Raw genomic sequence first — 15,105 nt, forward strand, 5'->3', positions numbered from 1 at the left:
TGCATCACTGAGTCAATAAAGCTGAGTGTGCTGTCTGTGCTCAAGATCAGAGCAGGATTCATTTTAGAGCACGGATTTCTTAAATTTTTCCACAGTGAACCCCTCTATATGTTAACTGTCAAATCAACTAGTGATGGTACTCTGGGAATCTCTGCCACATCTCGCCTCTAAGCCAAATCCAAGAAAACTGCAGTAAACAGGGATAAATTGGAAGGAAAATCTTCCAGGAAAAACTGGATGCAGGTATCCCATTCGCCCCAGCCACCAACTCAGCAAGGGAAAGCTGAAATGACAGAGAATGAGGGGCACAATCTATTACATTATTTAGGCTGTGATCCTAAGCACATTTAATAGGAAGCCAAGTCCCAGATCACTCAATGGGACTTACTTCTAAAGGAGTATGCATACAGTTGAGCTGTAGGTTATGACTGAAAAGGGTTCGGGTATGCTGGGGCAGCAATCTGTCAAAATACACAAGGAAATTTAAGGAGGAATAGCACAAACATATTAGATATCCTGCAGTTACAAATAGGGCCTTTATATAGAATTTGGATTTTTCTTTATCGCAGAAATTGGACTGGGAATGCATAAGAAGAGCCAGTGTAGGGTGACAGCCAGCATGGTATAGTGGCTAGAATGTTGGACTGGAAGTCAGGAGACCCAGGTTCTAGTCCCCACTTGGCCATAGAAGCTCACTGAGTGACTTTGGGCCAGTCACAGATGCTCAGCCCAACCTACCTCACAGGCTTTTTGTTGTGAGGAGAAAAAGCAGAGTAGGATTATTTCCATAGGATTAGGTTCCTTAAGGAGGATAAAAGGCGGGATATAAATGTAATAAAGGGCAGGGACTTCTTGTAAAGAGCAGAGAAGTAGCTAGTTTGGAGTCTTCCAATTTGCATATCATTCATGGGTGCACTGATGTATTAAGTAGATACTATAACTTTATAAAGTAAGTATCGGGCACATTGAGGCAGATCATTCTACAAGGATGGATCTCTTTTCTATTCTATCAACCCATGTCAGTATACAAAATACTTCAGAATCAACCATTTCTCTATACAACATGTATTCAGTACAAATAATTCTTCCTCTAGAGGGGAGTAACAAGTGCACTTTTGCAGACATGGAACTGAACACAGGCTTCCATACCAAGATCCAGTCCGAGTTATTAGCTATCCCTTGGGTTAATCTAAACCCAGGAAAGCAACAATCCAATACGCCAAAAAAAGTTGCTGTGTTCCTGTTGGGGATTCCTGCTCTCTTTTATAAAAGAAAGTGCCCAATTTTCATCGCAGGCGAACTGGTAGGAGAAAAACCCCCACTGACTATCCAGTTCAGAGTTCTTCAATTCCAAACCACCACCTCTGTTTCCCCCTCCCTTTTTTCTTCTTACATAGCCATATAACTTTATTCTGTTTGCCGAAATTTCAGTCTAGAAAACTTATAGTATAAGTTATAGGCATAGTCCTTGCCTGTGGGGAGAGGAATTTCCATAGGAATCAAGAGAGCTTTTTCTCTCCCCCCCCCCCCCAAATGTACATGGCAGCATATAAGTCAGCTTGGGTAAGGAGAGGTGTTCATGTGCCTTTTATATCCCCATCCAGCCCCGTGTTGTGCACGCTACTCAAGATCCAGCATACAGAGAGGGAGCAGATGGCAATATAAATAAGAGGCACGTAGAGACTTCTAATTATCTAGACTGCTCTGGATGGACACGGTGTCTGCATGTCCATACACACAGGCTATGGATGAGGAGAGGAAGAAACATGTGACCACTGCCCCCCTCACCCATGGAAGGATTATACTTTATGTTATTATAAAACTAAAAAAATATAATGAACCATCAGCTTTTCCATATGAAATCTGTTGGCAACAGGACAGGCCAGGCTTGAATATTCTTTTCCACAAGGAAGGTAGACTTTATGGTCACAAGCTAGCAGAGCATCCTATTCTTCCCATAGAAGTGAAAATCTCTCATGCATTTTGATAGGGCTCGTGCAGGATTTTCCCACAGATTATATGCATTATGTTATTTATTGGTATAGGAAAGGAGGGAGAGCTATTCTATACTTGACATCGTGGTCAGGGACAAAGAAACTAAGACATTCAATTTTGAGGGCTCACACCACTGTGAAATGGACACATAGTGGCCAGAAATAAAGGATGCGATAGCTTGGTGATATATGTGCATGTGTGTTTGTTTTTAATTGCCTTTGCTCTTGACAATTAAAACTCCTTCCCCAGGGATATCATTAACCTTCATTAAGTTCCTTACTACCAGTATAAAAATTAATGCTTTACTAATAGTAGAGACAAAGAATCTTTCACAGTAGTACTTTTACAATAAATTCCATAGTCTGAAAATGAGTCATTAAAAAGTGAAAAATTTAACAAGCTGATAATATGAATGCACAGATAGGATGTGCCACTCTTGATCAGATTGATGGCCCCTCCAAGTTGGTTTCTAGATTTTTATGATAGGCTCCATATGTGAGGCTTGACAGAAAAGAATAATGCATTTAGTCAACTGTGCAATAATGTGTACAGAGAAAAAAATCTTTCCTGACCTCTATTAGCTCTCTATGATCTATTAAAGTGGAGGTAACAAGACATTTTGATCATCACTAATTTAAATGGTCCACATCCTTCATTCACACAGTATTTACTTTGCAGATGTTCATTACTAACTTTGGTTTCATTTTTCATGGAAACTTTTTTTTCTCACATTCTGCACTCTGTCTCATATACATCTGAATCTAACTGAATTAGGTCTTTAGAATAATTGTCACCTTAAGCTTGTATTACTGGGTACTACGCATCAACTAGACCAAAGTACAGCCAGTTTTTTAAAAAATCATCAACTGTTGGGGCATTCTGGAGCACACTGACAGTACTATTGCTTGAAGTATTTATCTAAAAAGGAGTTGTGCACCTAGCAGATCTAGCTTTTCACCCGCCACTGTGAAGTGCCTAACCCTTTAACTTCATGTCAGGGTTGCTGTGTGCTCATCCTGGTGACACAGCACAGTGAAAACACTAACTCTCAAATGATACATTATCAAAGGTCATAAAAAGGTAGCTCCTCAGAAGCAGTTTAGGTCTTCTATAAAGTGGGTCAGTTTTAGTTTCCTGGCGGTTTCTAGCATCGCAGGCTCTGGTCTACAGGATACCACAGAGCTTTTATGTCCCCTGCTCAACTACAGCATTGTGTTTTTCTACCCATTAACCAAGGATAAATGACCTAGATATTGTGCCTATCAAAGACTCATTTCTCTTTTACCCTTTTGTTCTTTAATGTACCACATTATCACACGCTGAACACATTTGAAAGTATTCCTAGTCTCACAAGCCCTTTTGAGAGAGTAATGCAGGGTTTTGTGCATCTTTCTGAAGCTTTAGCTAGAGTGGAATAATAGGAACATAATTCAGCGTTTTTCTTCTTGTCTATTTCTCACAGACTACCAATTCAGTATATTTAGGGATAGAAAGGCTGGTAAAAGAAGATATAGTTTTAAAAAGTACCAAAAAGGGGGGACAACAGCACACAATGATATATTTGCAAATACAAAAAATAAGCAAACACCAGTTGTGATTTCCCTAATCACTACATTCTATAAATTACATTCTCTGCATATCATGAGTCACTTTTATTAAAAGCATCATTACTACAGTTGGCAGCAATTTACATCTTATCTTACATGATAGCAGTATCCAAGGAAAAAAAATAAAAAGACATCACAACAAAGAAAAACAAATACATTTACAAAGTCATGTCTGTAAACTTCAAGGCTAGTTTAGAGTTGAGGTAATCTGTTTAGCTTTGTGGCTAAAGTAACAAAGTCCTTTAATTTAAAAAGGTACCTGATTTTAATTTTTTTTTGTTTTACCAGTGCATTACAAGATCACGAGACGATTTAACTGTAGTTTTATCCTGCAAGAACCTTTTCAGTGGGTAATTTCCAAAAGGTACTCTTCACATTCAACAGCTGCCTTATTATTGCTGTGTCTCAAGACAGAGAGACATTCACACTATCATGGAGATTGTCAGAGAATGTGTGTGTATGTGCACGAGTGAACTCCCATACAGTCAAAATGATGCGCAAGTATGATATGTATGGTAAATTTCATCTTGACCTTCACAGCAAAGAATAAAAATAAAAAATTAAATAGATAACTTCATACTTCCTTTAAGCAACACTTCCTTCTATTTAGTGCCACTCTATTACAAATTGCTGCTTTTATAATACCAATGGTACCAAAAGGAAAAAAGAGCAGAGCATTATGTCTATTTCCTTAAAAAGACATGATCACCTCTCAATTTCATCTCTCCTAGGGATAATAAATAATGCACTGCACAATACTTAATGACCAAGATACCTTTTGACACATCTGTATAACATGACTTGAACTTTTTGTTTGCTACACTATGTTACAGAACAGCTTATAAAAACTAAGTATGGACATTAACTGTGAGTGTAAACAGTAGGACTACCACTTGTCAAAAGTTTAAAACACTTTAACAGTAACTGGTACTGCTTACTCATAATTTTCACTGTTTTCTATTTCATCCCCCCCATCAAGCGAGTCTAATTCTTCACCCTGTGCTATTTCATCTTCTAAAGCGGAGGAATCTGCAGTTTTATCAAGGCTCTCCTCTGCATCACTGCCCTCTAGATTTTCTTCATCTTTAAAGGCAGCTCCTTCAGTTTTATCACTAATCTTCACTTCACTGGAGCCCACTGCATTCTGAAGTCCTGCTAATGCTGGGAAACCAGGTAGTGTCAATCCTCCCAGTCCTGGAGGTAGAAACATAGACGGATAGAACAGGCCAGGAGCCATGGTGGACAGAAGGAAAGGATTGAAGGTCAGAGGGTTGGCAGGTAATCCAGTGTTGGTTGTGGTGGTGGCAGCGGCTGCAGCAGCGGTTGCACTGACAGATCCATTTGCAGAGTCAGTAGCAGAAACAGTGTCTGTGCTTTTCTCAGAGTCTTTGTTCTCCTCTTCATTCTCAGTCTTCTTTTCGTCTACTTTTGAAGTGCCATCTTCAGTTTCTCCTTGACTGGAAGCCATAGTGGTGTTTCCAGAAGCAGCTGCTATTGGGTTATTCAACAATCCACTTAGTCCAAACATGTTGGGCAACCCCGCCATACCTGGCAACATCAGAGGCAGCATGGCAGTTGGATTTTTAGAATCACCTCCAGCAGCAGCAGCAGCTGTCGCTAGTCCGGGAGGGAAGCCCATGAGACCTGCAAGCTGGAGAGACTGGAGGTTCTGTAAATTCTGAAGGCTCGTGAGATCCATTCCAGCAAACAGACTGTTCATTAGCAGTGGGTTAATTCCCGAAGTTGAAGCTACAGCGGCAGCAGCTGCAGCTGCTTTGGCAATTTCGCTTTTTGGCCTTCTCCCTCTTCTGCTCGCTCCCTCTTCTCGCACAACAGGTCCTGTGAGAAGACGGTCAAACATAGATTCTGGAACAAAACCCTGTAAAAGGGAAGAAAGCAAATTCCATGCCATTATGCTTGTACTTAAAGGGATGTTTGTAGATACAGCATTTCATGTTGGACTGCTCACATGACACATAAAAGCATGCAATTCAAGGAAAACCAAGACTATCCTGCCAATTAGATCTTGTTTTCACAATACAGTTTCTTCCTCCTCTTAACAAGGGCCAGGCAATATATTTCTAAGCATTTCTCAGAAGAGTCGTGGATTAAGCTTTCCTTCCAACATCAACGTAACTTAAATCTGTGAGTTAGAAGAGGTATCCTACATGTCAAACTATCACTTTTTCATCATAAGAAACACAAACATACAAACAAAACAATTGTAAGGAACACACAGAGCCAGTAGGTAATGCTCAGAAATCAAAACTTCCAAAGAAAATTCAATGATATAAAAATGCACCAGATGTATAAAGCCTTGTACAAAAAAAACCTGGGGCAAATGAAACATTATGTGATCCTTGCTCTGACAACTATTAGGTTTGTCAGTTTTAAGAAAACACACTTCTTTGTGCACATGCCTGAAATATGAGAAAGGGAGAAAACCGTCACAGAATTTAAATAAAGCAGCCCACATTTGACTGTGAGAGACTTGCCTACTTAAAGTACAAGGATCTATTATTGGTGTGGAAAGTTTAGTCTATAATCAATCTCACATAGATTAATCTTGCACTTAATGCAAGGCAGACAGACACTAATGAAGCACATACAAAATTTCATCAACGTGGTCCTCACTAGATAACTATCTCATCATGAGAGAGAGGAGGAGGAAAGATAAAACTAAGTTTTCATAGAATCATAGAATAGTAGGGTTGGAAGGGGCCCACAAGGCCATCGAGTCCAACCCCCCGCTCAATGCAGGAATCCAAGTCAGAGCATCCCAGACAGATGGCTGTCCAGCCTTGTCTTGAACACCTCCAGTGAGGGAGAGCCCAACACCTCCCCAGGTAATTGGTTCCATTGTCGTATTGCTCTAACAGTCAGGAAGTTTTTCCTGATGTTCAGCCGGAATCTGGCTTCCTGTAACTCGAGCCCATGATTCCGTGTCCTGCACTCTGGGATGATCAAGAAGAGATCCTGGCCTTCTTCTCTGTGACAACCTTTCAAGTACTTGAAGAGTGCTATCATATCTCCCCTCAGTCTTCTCTTCTCAAGGCTAAACATGCCCAGTTCTTTCAGTCTCTCTTCATAGGGCTTTGTTTCCAGTCCTCTGATCATCTTTGTTGCCCTCCTCTGAACCCTCTCCAGTTTGTCTGCATCCTTCTGAAAGTGTGGTGCCCAGTACTCCAGATGAGGCCTAACCAGTGCTGAGTAGAGGGGAACTAGTACTTCCCGGGATTTGGAAGCTATGCTTCTATTAATGTAGCCCAAAAGAGCATTTGCCTTTTTTGCAGCCACATCACATTGTTGGCTCATATTCAGCTTGTGATCGACAACAATTCCAAGATCTTTCTCGCTTGTAGTGTTGTTGAGCCGCGTATCCCCCATCTTGTAACTGTGCATTTGGTTTCTTTTTCCTAGGCGCAGAACTTGGCATTTAAATGTCATTCTGTTGTTTTCTGCCCAGCGCTCCAGTCTATCCAGATCACTTTGAATTTTGTTTCTGTCTTCCAAAGTATTAGCTATCCCACCCAATTTGGTGTCATCTGCAAATTTGATCAGCATTCCCTGCACCTCCTCCTCCAAGTCATTAATAAAAATGTTGAAGAGCACTGGGCCCAGGACTGAGCCCTGCGGTACCCCATTTTGAAAATGTTCAGATCATAAATGTTTTAATTCCCCTTGCAGTTAAGAAACAAACACCTATACAGAGATATAAATTCCACTTACAGACTGTTTAACGATGTCAGTCCAATCTGGAGCAACAGCAAATTCAGGATTTTCTTCCAGCCATCTCGGCAGGTCCTTCATTGGTGGGGCCATAGCTCCACCCATCTAATAAAATATATTAACATTTCATTAAAGAAAACCTGCTAGTGCATATTTCATAACCAGTCCATCAAAAGTATCTGTATTTATTAGAGAATACTAATAGTGCTGGTAATCAAAATATGACCTATAAAGTTCAACTCAGTCATTGGTAATGCATCAAGTATGGGAAAACATATTTGCTAAATACCTTAAGAATCTTGCAACCCAAAATCCAGAATGATCACAAGAGTTAGAAGGGGCCATCTAGTCCAACTCCCTGCTTGATGCAAGAAATCTAGAGTTGGAGCATGCCCAACAGATAGTTGTCCAACCTCTGCTTGAAGACCTCCAGCAAGGGAGAGCTCAAGGGAATTGGTTCCATAGAGATACTTTGAAAGTAGTGATACGGAAGTCAGTGGAAATTGCATGCCTGACAGGATCCAGATAAAGCACCTCACACAAATGTAATTGCTAGCCAGAAACAGCAATGAGTGATAGAACAAACTAGTCAAAGCAGTACCTTCTTGCCATTTCGCTTATTTACAACAGGAACCCTCTCTTCTCCAGTTAAGGTGTTTATATCCAGTTTATTAGGATTTCGACATCTGTGCCGTTTCTGCTTCGGCTTCTGAAATGGGGAAAACAGCACATCTGCACTCTTCTAAGAAAGAGGGAAACAATAATTCATTACTTTGAGGTTTATTATCTTATCTTTAAAAATAGCTAATCAGCTCACTAGGCATTTTGGTTTCATTTTAAAAAAAATATACATATTTATATTCAAGAATTTATGTTGCAATTTGAACAAGCCTCGTGTGGCGCGGAGTGGTAGGTAGCAGTATTGCAACCGAAACTCTCCCCATGACCTGAGTTCGATCCCAGCGGAAGCTGGGTCTCAGGTAGGCGGCTCAGGTCGACTCAGCCTTCCATCCTTCTGAGGTCGGTAAAATGAGTATCCAGCTTGCTGGGGGAAAGGTAGTCACGACTGGGGAAGGCAATGGCAAACCACCCCGCTAGTCTGCCATGAAAACGCCAGTGCAAGCGGCGTCCCTCTAGGGGTCAGTAATGACCCGGTGCTTGCACAGGAGGAACCTTTCCTTTTCCTTAACACAACATGTATACAACTTGAACTTCCTTCATTTTTAGTCATTAAAAACCATAATCTAACAAATGAATAAAAACACAGTTTTATCCAGGGTGGAGCCTTTTAAATATATAAGGGCACTTTACAGCAAAAATAATTTTCTGAAATCTTCATGAATACAGAGAGACTGCTGTTTCACTTACATTATGGCAGAATGTTAAAATAAATAGTTTTGTAAGAAAAGTAATAGTTTTGGAAATCCTATGAAGTGAACAAAAGACAGGTGAGACTTTGGACACAAATATATTCTATGACTAACATCCACTTACTGGTACATAACTTGGCATATCAACAGTGTATGTAGGATGCAACTTAAGCCATTCAACTAAATCCTTGTTTTTAGGAGCATCCTCTCCCACCAGCCTGGTCCCATCCTCCATATTTATGACAGGGATGTGAGTGTCAGGATCCAGTTGTCCAGGAGATGGAATGTTTCTCGGTGGGGGGGTCTCCATTTCTTCATCAAATGCTTTGGTCACTTCTGCATCCTCCTATAAAAAGATGACATATGTAACAACTTTCAACAGAATGCTAATAGAACAGGAGTGACTTTTAAAAACTTACTAGTTAAAATGGGAGCACCCCCATCTAGCAATGAAACTTGGGGTGGGGAACAGCTTTCAGCCTGAGGCTGAATTCAATTTCTGAGAAGCTCTCAGGGGTCATATTCCAGTGGTGGGTGGAGCCAAAAATGCAAAAAACAAAACCCAACGATCAGCATATTGTACCTCAGAGCTCTTACTGCTGGTAATTAAACCTCAGGAGAGGCAAGTCACCCTTCTAGAATGGGGAAAAACTGTACAAAAGCTGGGAAACCATCAAATGATTGGAGGTTGGGGGAAAGGGGATGCAGTCATCTGGGGATCTATGCAGGTCTGGACTGGAACCCCATGCCTGTTTAGCATATTATTGCTAAACATTATTGCTGACCAGGAACCCACTCCTGGTTTAGCATATTATTGATGTAAGAATTAATCTTCATATTTACCTACAAATCCATGATTTTGAGAAGAATTTTTGGTTTTTAAAAGTTGGTATGTTTTCATCAACAGTAGGACATGTTGCTATTTAAACACAGTGGGTTGGATCCAAACTTAGTCAGAGTAGACCCATCGAAATCAATGGGACTTAAGTTAGTCATGAGTAACTTAAGTTCCATTGGGTCTACTCTAAGTATGAACTTACTTGAAGTCTGGATCCAGCCAATTGTTTTAACACAATTTGTGAATAAAAGTTCCTACAGGTTAATTTCCCAAAATCACAAGCATACAAGGCCTATACAATGAATATATGACACTAAAGTTATTCAATATTTTACTCACTATATGTTCTATTTTGAAGAGAACCAAGTTTGCAGAGTGAAGTGGTTAGGATGTTTTTTTAGGATCATATTTGAGGTCCTCCTTTTTGACTTTACTAATAATCATCACAATCATACATAGTATTTATATAGGACCTTACTTCATGTACACTGTCTTGCTATAGTCCTTGCAACAACTCTTTAAGGCAGGTTGCTATTATTCATCCCCACATAACTATTGGGAGCTGTGTCTGAGAGAGAATGGCTTAGCAAAAACCACCTAGCAAATCCATGGCAGAGGCAAGATTCAAACAGCGGATTTCCTTTGATACTACATTACACCAGCTCAGAACAGTCCATATGAAAAACAAACTAAAATGGAACTCCTCTTGCATAGCAATTTTTGCTCTGGAGAGGTATGTTAAAATAAACTATTTTATTTAGTTACTTTAAGTTGTTTAACTGACCAGCATTTTGTTTACTTGAATCAGATGACATTTCTCAATATGAATAGGGAATTGAGAATACAAAATAAAATATTTTAGAACTAAAATGCTTTTCTAGGTACTGAGCCTCATGTAATATATCATAAGGAATTAACGTCAAAGAAAAAGTCTTCTTTCTTACTGCCAGCGCTGATGCTCGCTTGTTGCTCATAAATAACAGATCAAGCCCTTCTACGTTTTTCCTTCTTCCTCTCCTCCTTTTCATAGGTGGTTCTACATCAATTAAAGAACCATTTAGCAGATGCCTTGTGGGTGTGCGTGAAAGACCTGCTTGTAGCAGCTCCATCTGAGTTTTAAAGGCATCAGACACTGGTGTGGAAACATTAGGTAACAGAAACTTCGAAGGAACAGCAGAAAAAGTTGAGGTAGAACTTGTTGCCTCTCGTGAGGCCTTTGATAAGTCTACAATTTTTTCTTGTCCATTTTCTGAGACAACCTGCGACTCTCGTAACTGTGCAACCATTTCCATGAGATTTCTCCTCTTGGCTGCCCTTTCAGCCTCAATTTCAATCTTCCTCCTCCTCCTTCTCCGCTGGCGTGGAACTGATAAATTGAGTGCATCTTCCTAATGAAAAATTAACATATATCATTATGAGCAATGAAATAACCTTTCCTTTTTGCGTGGCTTCAACTTTAAATACATTTTTTAAAATATGGAAGAAGCTCAGATATGATTGTACAAACCCAACTAGTTACATTTTGTCAGACAGATGGACTAGACAGCTGCTAAAATAGACAGTTGTTTTGAAGAATGCAACATGAAACCTATTTTGGATGTTAATGGAATTTGGTTTTTTTCCTCTGAGAAGCTGGGTTTACACCTATGGATGCTTTTTCTGCTGCTATTTTGGCCTTTTTAGTTATCTGCAGAAAAACAGCTCTGGTTTTATTTCTTTAAAAGCAAATCTAAACGACTTTGAGTTCCCTCATGTAAAACATGCCTTGGATAACTGAGGAGAGACTGTGATATCTTCATTGCCACTAATGTTGGCTTGACCAACCATGGAGAGCTCTGCAAAGCTCCTTTTCTGTAGAGGGCTGTCCACAGTTGTTGGCGTATACCCAGGTATAAGCCCCTGGAAATCAAACATCTGGCGTCTATTTACTGGCCACTTCCCTTTCAACACTGCTTCACAGATGTTGTCTAATCGGTTGATCATTACTCGATCCTGCAGAAAAGAAAATACATAAAGAATGTCATGTGAAAGTAGCCATTTGAGCTTAGTCAGGCCACGCACTATCATACAGCTTAGCAGGCTGCATAGCTTGACAACTTAAGTAAAATTACAACTGAAATTCCAAATCAGACAAATATTACAAGTTATGTTGAAATCACATCTAATGCAACGAGATGCAGAAGAATAGGCACATGTCATTTGAATTAATGGGAATTATGAGGAACATGAGCCTTTACAGCCAAAATACACAAACCACCCGACACACATTTTCTGAATGCTCACTATTGCTTACATACACTAAAACTGAATATCACTTAAAACAGTAGAAGTATAATTCTTGTAACTCAAAACCTTTGCCTTCGGTATGTCAGAGCCAACAGGCTGCATCTGCAGTTCTGTCCCAGGAACTGGTTCCTCATTAGTGTCACTATTAATAAAGTTCAATGCTATGAAATGGGCACCAACCTAGGGACATCTAATAAATGTCAATTTTCATTCCACGCCCATTATCACTTCAGGTTTCACTGAAGCATGCACATTAAAAAATTCTAATTACAGTTTAGCCCACATAGAATATAGACAAACACAAAAGGTATTCTACTTCACAAATAATGCTTTAAAACATAATCATAGTATATTCAGTGTTTTTCAGAATATGCTTCATATAAATAGCTTTTTGATTTCAACAGTTAATAATGTTGCATCACCTCCCCAGAAGTATTTGCTTGGCACCCATTCTTTTATTACTTGCGTGCCATGTAAAGACTATTTTATTTTCCTGAGCTTTTGGCTAATGACATCATGAATGTGTTATCTTTGATGCTGATTATTCCATTTGTCTGTTTGTTGTTTTACTAATTGCTTCATATATTGTTGCACTGTATGGATTTAAATTGTTCTACATTAATTGTAAACTGCCTTGGACACTCTCTGTAGAAACATGGGATAAAAATATTTTAAATATATAAATATGTACCCCAAATAATCATCAACTTCCGGAAATTAGCTATTGATTACTGAAGAGGATCAACCTTCAGCTCCCTGAACTACATACTGAACAGTGGAGAAGCCACTAGCAGACCTCAGCAGCTGTGGCTGGCTGCTGGCTTTCCCCAGGAATAAGCCTATTACAGCAAGGGGTATTCCCCCCTCCCCCACCAAACCAGATGGCCCTGTTATAGTGATTAGGAAGCTTAAGACTATTACTACTTTATTTCTCTCTAGCACCCTCTGAGACCAGGAACTGAGTTGTATATAGAACTAGTACATTAGTAGTATAGTACTAGTAGATCATTGCTGCACAGTTTTATCTACTTTGTCCATTCACACATTTTTTGGGAATTGTAACCAAAAATAAAAGCTACAGTTTTATTTATTAATTAATCTTTATTAAAGCATTAATGTTTGTCTGGTAGAGCTATTTATGATTCTATGATTACAAGAAATACAGTTATAATCTGTCTACGCTAAAAACCGGTTTGGCCCAGGTCAATAGTATTCCTTTATTTCACTTCCTTCAGCCCACAGAATAGCAGCTCCCTGAATCTCAGCTTACGTACTTGTATTTTCATCTACATGTAATTACCCATTTATTTCAACAAACATCACATATTAAAAGAGTTTTCATAATGCCAGCTTTATTATTTTCAGTTTGTTGCTTTGACCTTTTTTGAGCATGGGGTTACACACTCCCTAAAGCTCTAGGCATTAACCCAGTGTTTCTCAAACTGTCTGAACTTGGCCCTCCTCCTTCTGACCGTGCCTCTGAAATGAGGGCAGAATCCAAAGAGCTGCACGTCTTCCCAAACATGGGAACTCTTCCCAAACATGGAGGCTTCCAAGGATGTCCCTTCCCTTCTGCAGCTCCTTCCAAAACCTGCTCTGGAAAGTAAGGCAAGTTTTTGATTCTGAATGCTTTTCTCTGGATGAGTCAGCACACAGCAGCCACTACTTGTTCTGTGGCACTAAGGGCAAAGGAAAAGCAGCCATACAGAAATGGAGGTGGCAGCAGCGATAGACTTGGAGTAGGCAAAGGCATTTTATCTTCCCTCTACTGCTACCATGTTGGAAAAGTTGGTATGCCCCTAGCAGGCCACTCAGCTGATTGCAAACGCTTAGCCACTGATGGCCAAGCTAGCAATCCACCCCCACCCCACCCCCGAGGATCTCTCATGCTCCCTCAAGGGGACCCTGCCCCACAGTTTGAGAAACATCACATTATGTATTAAATATAGCATTAAGCACGTCAATCTTCAGAAGTGGTTAACATTAGATGGTAGGAATCACTTTGTGCCAAACCAACCTTAGGCCAAAAAGAAAAAGCAAATGTTCTTTCATGGAGCAGCTGGGCTACTGATGGATCTCCATCTTCTATATAAAATCCATCACGTGTTTCATCCCTTGCAGTGCTCAGGGATGCATTGCTTTCTTCATCAAAATTCTTACCCTGAGAAATTGTTCCTGCTGATAAATTTCAATCAATAAGAATTAGCCATAAAAGTAGGCAACATTGTTATTATTATTATTATTATTTACAATCTCTGTGCAGTTTTGATATGACAGACAAAATCTTTATGTGGAATTGTCTGTACTACACAGGCATTGGCCATTCACTCAAGTGAATACTGCACTCCTTTTCATTCCTGAGCTGAAAGTTCAAAAAACAGCAATTGAACTGTTGGTACATCTACGAATAAATGAAGTGGAATTTAGTATGCTATTTTGCGGTGTGATTGCACAGTAATTTTCTAAGGTAACTATAGTGTTTGGGGCAGATCATAATACATTTTAGTTCCTTTGTGCTCCACTTTTATTACAACTGTAAGTTAACATTACAGTTTTGCCAGTCAGCTCAGGATGAAATCAGATATTTTATACTGCACTGTAGAGATCCCTGGTTTGTTAGAATCAACCCCTCAAACAGTGTGCTGGGGAATCCTTTCCTACCACAACTGATCTTCCCTTGCAATGTACACTGTTCTCACAGAGCAATAATGAGGCCAAATAAGCCTGGTCAGTGCTCCTAGAACCTTTTGCAATGTACAAGGTTTTATTGACAGACACAGAAATTCTTCAGCAGACAAGTCAACATGGGAAGGGTTTTTGGAAGGCAGCAAGTTTGAAAAATACTAAATTCTTGCATTCCTAAAACTGCGCATTCAACAAAGGTTTGAATAAGATCAAATTTAAGGTGGATCTCCTTTCTCCCCTCTACTCAGCACTGGTTAGGCCTCATCTGGAGTACTGTGTCCAGTTCTGGGCACCACACTTTAACAAGGATGCAGACAAACTGGAGAGGGTTCAGAGGAGGGCAACAAAGATGATCAGGGGACTGGAAACAAAGCCCTATGAAGAGAGACTGAAAGAACTGGGCATGTTTAGCCTTGAGAAGAGAAGACTGAGGGGAGATATGATAGCGCTCTTCAAGTACTTGAAAGGTTGTCACAGAGAGGAAGGCCAGGATCTCTTCTTGATCATCCCAGAGTGCAGGACATGGAATCATGGGCTCGAGTTACAGGAAGCCAGATTCCGGCTGAACATCAGGAAAAACTTCCTGACTGTTAGA

At 39.9% G+C, this 15,105-nt stretch overlaps 1 protein-coding gene across 6 annotated transcripts in view; it reads right to left on the bottom strand.

Annotated features, from left to right (window-relative positions):
* Positions 1-3,537: 3,537 nt before the first annotated feature.
* CHD7 (chromodomain helicase DNA binding protein 7) overlaps positions 3,538-15,105 on the bottom strand; it is a 207,232-nt gene continuing 195,664 nt past the window's right edge. For 5 of the 6 annotated variants that reach the window (XM_084849451.1, XM_084849457.1, XM_084849452.1 and 2 more), the window contains 7 exons: positions 13,843-14,003; positions 11,304-11,531; positions 10,484-10,927; positions 8,826-9,047; positions 7,933-8,073; positions 7,332-7,436; positions 3,538-5,481 (listed from right to left, as the gene is read on the bottom strand). In XM_084849451.1, the coding sequence (XP_084705577.1) occupies positions 4,537-5,481; positions 7,332-7,436; positions 7,933-8,073; positions 8,826-9,047; positions 10,484-10,927; positions 11,304-11,531; positions 13,843-14,003 (2,246 nt within the window). In that variant the 3' untranslated portion in view covers positions 3,538-4,536. The remainder of the gene's footprint in view (positions 5,482-7,331; positions 7,437-7,932; positions 8,074-8,825; positions 9,048-10,483; positions 10,928-11,303; positions 11,532-13,842; positions 14,004-15,105) is intronic. The other variant, XM_084849455.1, reaches the window with a different exon arrangement.

This window comes from Heloderma suspectum, chromosome 4 (assembly GCF_057233095.1).
Source record: "Heloderma suspectum isolate Gila_16-S chromosome 4, 16-S_ref, whole genome shotgun sequence".
Taxonomy (NCBI): Eukaryota; Metazoa; Chordata; class Lepidosauria; order Squamata; family Helodermatidae; genus Heloderma; species Heloderma suspectum.